The following is a 7,626-nucleotide window of genomic DNA, read 5'->3' as shown; positions in this document are numbered from 1 at the left end:
CTCCATAGATTTTTAATAGATTTCCAGCTGAAATCTGTTACAAATCTATTTGCAGAGTGTGACAGGAATAGAGCCCTGTCTGATCTGATTTCAATCAGAGAGGGATTCATCTTTTGGGCACAGCTGGTGGCCATCTACTAGTGTATGGCCACTTTAAAGCTGTTCTTATAAGGGTCCTTTCACACTGTGCCATGGACAATATCATTGCCAGGGCAGTTTCTAGGCTAAATTGCCACCAGGGAGAGAGTGTAAAAATTGCCTCCCCCCCCCCCCCCCTTCCCAGTGGACTTGCGAACCCATACTATGCCCCCAGTATAGTCAGGTATGGCTGCTCCCAGTATAGGTAGCCAGGCATAGGTGTCCCCAGTATAGGAAGCCAGCTATAGGTGCCCCCAGTATAGATTAGCCAGGCATAAGTGCCTCAGTATAGGTAGCCAGCTGTAGGTGTCCCCAGTATAGATAGCTAGCTATAGGTGCTCCTAGTATAAGTTAGCTAGGTACAGATGCAGCCAGTATAGTTTAGCTAGGTATAGGTGCCACCAATGTAGGTTATCTAGATATAGGTGCTGCCAGTATAGGTAGCTAGGTATAGGTGCTTTCAGTATAGGTAGCTAGGTATAGGTGCCTTCAGTATAGGTAGTTAGGTAAAGGTGCCTTCAGTATAGGTAGCTAGGTATAAGTGCATCCAATATAGGTTAGCTAGGTACAGGTGTCTTCAGTATAGGTAGCTAGGTATAAGTGCATCCAATATAGGTTAGCTAGGTACAGGTGTCTTCAGTATAGGTAGCTAGGTATAGGTGACTTCAGTATAGGTAGCCGGGTATAGGCAGTAGGGAGATATTGAGCTGGGTATAAGTGCCTTCAGTAAAGGTAGCTAGATATACGTGCCTTCAGTATAGGTAGCTAAGTATAGGTGCCTTAAAGTGGACCCAAACTAAAAATACAAGATTTCAGAAATAAAATCTATTTTCTAAATTATAATAATAAATAGCAGCCTTTTTTCAGCTGCATGATGACAAATATAAAATATTTTACATTTATTGGAGAAACCCCTCCCTTTCTTTCATATTGCCGGCAAATAATCCGGCAAACTGGTGGAGTAGATGGTGTCCAGCAAAGGAGTAATTGCTGATGGCTGCCACCTGTATAACCCTAGTTATGAACAGAGAAGGGTAAAAAGCATGCACTGAAATGCTCATAGGCTTGAAGGAGTGTTTATTTACATTTGTATGTGTCAGAGTGGTGCAACTAAATATTTTGAATTAAACAAATGTTTGGTTTGGGTCCGCTTTAAGTATAGGAGGCTAGGTATAGGTACCTTAAGTATAGGTAACTAGGTATAGGTACATTCAGTATAGGTAGCTAGGTAAAGGTGCATTCAGTATAGGTAGCTAGGTAAAGGTGCCTTCAGTATAGGTAGCTAGGTTTAGGTGCAGCCAGTAAAGGTTAACTAACTAGGTGCTCCCCCCGTATAGGTGATGGAGGGGGGAGCCTCGGCCACACTGGGACTCAGCCGCGGTGAGGAGAGCCCCACGGCTCCCCCTCCATCACTGCGCTCCCTCCCTTACAGTGCTCAGGGTGGTCACCCGCCTGGCCCGCCCCTAGAAACAGGGCTGATCATCACATTGCAACATGACACAATGATAATCCTATGGTGTGTTTACCAAGCAACGTGTGCATTTACAGTGGTAGTGAAGAATAGTTTTATTTGACTTGACTTTTCGGCATCGTTGTGGTGAGATGGTATTGCAAAAAGCACAGTAAGAAAGGACCCCAAAAGGCATGCTGTTTCAGTTGATTTTTACAGGAAATGGGCTGCAATAGTGTTCTGCTTCATGAAACAGAAGAGTATCATGCCAAAGTGCAGCTCTTCAGGGACCAATAAACCACAAGTGTTATTATTATCTTTTATTTATAATCTATAGTAGACAGCCCTGGACAATAAACAATACAGGGAGCAAATTAAAAACTGAAATACTCAACAAATAAAATCCAAGACCCAAAGATAGAGGACTGTGGCCAAGTAGGCTTACAATTTAAAGTGAACTGAGCAGCATTTTTAGCCCTCAGGGCATCTCAATAGCAGTTGAAAAATGCATACTAACAATTTATTTAAGTATTTTATATAGCACCAACATATTACACAGTGCTGTACAGAGGATATACAGTATATTGTCTTGTCACTAATTGTCCCTCAGAGGGGCTCACAATCTAGTCCCTACCACAGTCATATGTCTATGTATGTATCGTGCAGTGCATATATCGTAGTAGACCAATTTAGGGGGAAGCCAATGAACTTATCTGTAAGTTATTTGGGAGGAAACCAGAGTGCCTGGAGGAAACCCACACAGACAGGGGGAGAACATACAAACTCCTTGCAGATGTTGACCTGGCTGGGATTTGAACTGGGGACCCAGCGCTGCAAGGCAAGAGCGCTAACCACTACGCCACCGTGCTGCCCATGTCGCTCATTACTAAAAATAATCCATTCTACCTCTTCTTTTTACATTTAAATGTTTGTTAGAGGCTTTTATTACTCTACAGCTGTGTTTCCACTTGTGCCAGAGAACGGACATTATTTGTCCGTTCTCCACTCATTACTAAACCAACAGTTAAAGGCTCCTATTTTATAAATACTAGCTGTTGACACTTGTCACTCTGAAATGGATCCGTGGGATCGGTTGCAGTAAGCGGACCGCAGTTCTCTGCAGTTCACGATAATCCCGGGCAGGCAGATGCGTTCCCCCATATAGCCTATGAGGGTAACGCAACTGCCCTGGACCATCGGAGCGGACAATACACTGTCCGCTGCTGTTGATCCAGTAAAAAATTGGGAACCAAATCTACTTCCATGGCCTGCCTCTTGTTTTTGCGTTCCTTTGCATTGTTGTGTTTGTGCTTCCAGAGAACAACTGCCTGTGTCTGCTTTTTCCCCATGCAGTGTTTTGAACATAATTTTATTGTAATGCTATGCATTACAATGCACAGAAATGCAATTCAAATGAGTAAGTTGCAATTTTGTCAAAACGATCAAAACAATCGTGATGCACCCAAAGTACTCTAAATCTGTTGCCGTGCATATTAATGTTCAAGGTAGAGGTAAAATTGCCCTATCAAGGTGGGATGTGTGTACCAAATGAGTTTCTGGTTCACTTAAATTTAAATTGTAATCTTGTCTCCATAATAACCCACACACGGCAGAATCCTTTAAAAAATCCAAAAGAAAAAAGCATTAGAAATGTCTAAGGCTTCTTTCATGCTAATGGTGGCCACACGTTACAATTTTTCAGTTTGATTTTACTTCAATTTGATTGTGTGAAAAAATCAAGAGAAATTTTAATTTTGATAGATAAATTTAATCTAAATTGTCATTTTTCACGGTTAAACACAATCGGAAAGGTTGGAAAAATCATATCAATTTTGTCAGAAATTGAATGGCGTGTGGTGAGTTGTATAAAAGTAATTCAACCTAATAAATTTGAACAGACCTAAAAAATACAATATTGAACTTACCTGGAGCTTCCTCCAGCCCCCCATAGTCAATGTGGTCACTTGGCATTCTCTGGGCTCCCTCCATTCTCCAGCCGGTGGCTCCATTAGCTGCGCGACGCGGTAGGAAGTCATGCACAACTGCGCATGTGTGTCCCGTCCGCGCTTCTGTCTCGCTTGCTTGCCCATCTCTGTGATAGTTCTGTGCATGCTTGGCTCTTGAAAGAATGAACGGCCCATGCACAGAATGCTCTTAGCAACAGGCGCGCGAGCAAGATGGGCGTGCGGACAGGCTACACATGTGCAGTTGTGCAGGACTCTCAGCCGGGCCGCGCAGCTAACGGAGCCACCAGCAGAAAAACGGAGGGAGCCCAGAGGACACCGAGAGATTCCACGGACTGGAGGCAGCCCCAGGTAAGATCAGTATTGCATTTTTTAGGTCTGTTCAGGGTCACTTTAAGTTTACATTCAAGAATACAGAAACTTTATTTGTCAAGTGACACATAAGATAGAATCTATTTCTTCAATGTAATAAATGTAGTGTTTTTGGTTAAAATAAATAAGGAATAGATTTGTTAATGTAAGGTAGATTTTCTAAGATTGTTTGTGTTGTGTGCCTTTATACAGCGCAGTAATGGCACAAAGCACTACATACACATTTATAAATTATTATCTAGTTTATAGCTTGTATTCAAATGTTTTTGTTGTGATTGTGTCATAATTGAAGACTAATTTTTCATTAAAATAAAAAAAAAAAAACAATCGAAATTGCCAATTTGATATTTTTTAAAAATTGTAATATGGGTGGCCAACATAAGACTGTCGCGTCGCAGAGGACAATATCATTGCAACATGGTTCAATTATATTTCTATGGTATGTTGACATCTGATGCGGTATGGCGGGTTCCGTCTTGGAGTAATGCAAATGCTGTGCGTTTATCGGAGGTGTGCATTTCCAGAGGCAATAAAGAATTGTATGGTATGCTTCACTGTACAATAACACCACACATGTAATGCAAGTGCAACTTTTGTGGAATTATTAGGGCCCTAAATTTTATAACACAAATGGCATTTAGAATCTGATCTGCAAATAAAAAAAATTAAAGTAAATCTTCTGTAATACAGCTCCTTGTAAATCGTGCATTGTTATACATAAGAACAAGAAAAGGCAGAGTCACCAGTACATTAAATAGCAATGCACGACCTGCCATGTTTCACCAACCCCACATTACAGCCATCACCACTCCTGACAGTGACAGTCAGTGACACACACCGAGCAGCGGAAGTGGAGGCTCTTTTGTTGCCGGAAGTAGGCTGTGCCTCTGTATTTACAACACGGAAAAATGGCAATGAGACCGGGAGCTGGGGGTGCCGGGAGCGGCAGGTGTGTATATAGCATTGTTTCATTATATCTCTCTTCTGAAATGCTACAATGGTAGTGTATGGATATACTGCAAGGAAGGTCAGATATGGTGGCCGTGGAGTGAGTCACAGGACCGGTGCAGCTGGTGGCACAGTCATATTACGTATGTCCCTCTGTTCACAGACCAGCCTCCATTCTTCAGTGATTCATTATCAGTGTCTGCAGAATGCTGGGCTCTAATCGCTGACGTGAATGTGTTATAAGGAAATGCACGATATCCCTTATACTGCCATCATTATGTGTATCTGATCTTCTGATTCGTGTGCTTCCTTTTTGGCTTTTACACCTATTGATGGTAGAGGCTAATCATGGCTGTTTGTTGCTGTTATCAAGAGCCCCAGTTTCATGCTCTGCTTCACTTTATAAAATAATATTAACCCTGGTCTGTCGTGTTCTCACTTTTTTCTTCTGATTTTTTTTTAGAATTATCCACAGTTTTTTAACCCTCATTTAATTATGTAAGTGATCTTACATGTTTTTTCTTTTTTTTGTATGGTGATGATGGAAGGAGATGATTCCCCAGTGTTTACATGTACTTCTATGAGATCTGTTTTGAAGTGAGGAGTGTAGGGAGGCTGCCATATTTGTCTTATTTGAAACAATACCAGTTGCCTGGCAGCCCTACTGAAACTAATTAGCTCCAGTAGTGTCTTAATCATACCAGAAAAAAGCATGCAGCCAATCTTATCAGATCTGACAATAATGTCAGAAACGCCTGATCTGCTGCATGCTTGTTCAGGGTCTATAGCTAAACGTATTAGAGGCGGAGGAGCAGCAGAATAGCCAACTGATATTGCTTAAAAGGAAATTAATATGGCAGCCTCCATTTCCCTCTCACTTCAGGTTCACTTTTTAGGGTGTCCAAGTAGCATTTTGGAAACGCCTTTAATGAGAATAGTGATGGTGTCTGCACTTGGTTAAGTTATATACACACACACACTCAATTTTGATTGGGTGGGTCCCTTCATTGCAATGCAAGGGCTGTAGTATGTTGGTGCACAGTTAACTTGGAAGTGAGGCATACGTTCATTGTAAGGTTACTGCTGCAGTGTGACCTTTCTGGGCTGCTACGGTTGCAGAAGAAACTCACCACAAAGGACGGTTTTAGGTGTTTAAGATCTGTACCCACTATGTGAAAAATGAATGCCCCCCCCCCTTTTTTTTTTTTTTTTTGTTTTGTTCCTGGCGACAAGCAACGGTTTCTGATGTGTGTACAGCTGCGTGAGTACGTGAAGGACATGCGGCATTGACTGTCACAGTGGATCTTTAAGATCCCTTATGGCTCCTGACAAAGTACTGCGATCTCTTGAACTCTTGTTCACGCCCATTGTGTGCCATCATGTGTACCTGCTGGCAGGGTGATGGATCAGGGAACGCTCGTTGTGATCCATCTTCCTGCATCGTTAGGTGAGTATTTAGCTTTAGAGTTTGAAAGACAACCTGAATTGAAAATAAACTGAGCGAAACAATTATATCTATGGAATCCCATATTTATTTTAGTTTTAAAGAGAACCCGAGGTGGTATTTAATTATGCTACTGGGGCACAGAGGCTGGTTGTGCACACTAAGACCAGCCTCCGTTGCCCCATGGTGTGCCTCCATGTCCCCCCTGCACGCCGCTATACCCCCCGCAGTGCTGGCGACACGCAGCGCGTCGCCAGCACAATGTTTACCTAAGCGCTGTCAGTCAGCGCCGCTCCCCCGCCTCCTCCGCATCGGCGCTACCCGCCCGCGTCACTTCCCTCCTATCAGCGGGAGGGAAGGGACACGGGCGGGTAGTGCCGATGCGGGGGAGCGGCGCTGACAGACATTGCTTAGGTAAACATTGTGTTGGCGACACGCATTTCGGCACTAGTTTAGGGGCCCCAGCTGGAACTTTCATAGTAACAGCACCCTCTACAGCATAAGCATTGTGATTGGCCGAATAGTGTGGGTGTAGTTTACTGCAACCTATCTGAAACTTAGCGATTCGAGAGGGTGCTGCCCACCCAATCACGTTAGTGGAATTTTCCTTTTGATGTTTCCTGCTTAACTAGACTAGCGTCAGTTTCATCTGTTCTCTGCACTAACAAGTGTTTTCAAAGGAGTTTTATGACTTGCAATTAGTTATTTATAGCACATTGTCCAATATACTTTAATATATTGCAGTTTTTTGTAAAATATCACAGCATTTTTAACATGAGCAACAGAGAGAGCTCTGGAGGTCTCCCTTGTTGTCTGTCACACAAAGACCACAACGGAAGTGGATAGCCACAGAGGATTTTTCATCGGTTTAACTGTGACCTTCCATGTTGAGGCTGTGGTCTACTGTGAACACACTGCATGAGGCTCTCCGTTGAAATACATTATGCGTATTTCAGATGGGCTTCACAGAATATACAACAAGTAGTGCTTTTTGAATATTGCATAATGTAAAGTGTGTGTGTGTGTGTGTGTGTGTGTGTGTGTGTGTAGCCCATAGACTTTCATTATGTTCAAAAACTCATGCGACTTCCGGAACTCAGGCGATTCTGCTAAGTATGCTCCTAGCCTTCTGTTAAGTGCACAAAATGCAATTTTCTGATGGATTTACAGGATCTTCTAAAAAAATTAGCATATTGTGATAAAGTGCATTATTTTCTGTAATGTACTGATAACCATTAGACTTTCATATAGTTTAGATTCATTACACTACAACTGAAGTAGTTCAAGCCTTTTATTGTTTTAATATTGAT

The 7,626-nt window shown here is 42.4% G+C and overlaps 1 protein-coding gene across 4 annotated transcripts in view; it reads left to right on the top strand.

The window, feature by feature from the left end:
* The first annotated feature begins 4,803 nt into the window (after positions 1 to 4,803).
* The window catches only part of SYNRG (synergin gamma), a 115,236-nt gene continuing 112,413 nt past the window's right edge, over positions 4,804 to 7,626 (top strand). For all 4 annotated transcript variants that reach the window (XM_068269374.1, XM_068269372.1, XM_068269373.1 and 1 more), the window contains exon 1: positions 4,804 to 4,873. In XM_068269374.1, the coding sequence (XP_068125475.1) occupies positions 4,833 to 4,873 (41 nt within the window). In that variant the 5' untranslated portion in view covers positions 4,804 to 4,832. The remainder of the gene's footprint in view (positions 4,874 to 7,626) is intronic.

This window comes from Hyperolius riggenbachi, chromosome 2, assembly GCF_040937935.1.
Source record: "Hyperolius riggenbachi isolate aHypRig1 chromosome 2, aHypRig1.pri, whole genome shotgun sequence".
NCBI classification, from domain to species: Eukaryota; Metazoa; Chordata; class Amphibia; order Anura; family Hyperoliidae; genus Hyperolius; species Hyperolius riggenbachi.
The sequence above is the reverse complement of the archived record's forward strand: the minus strand, read 5'-3'. Positions and strand labels throughout refer to the sequence as shown.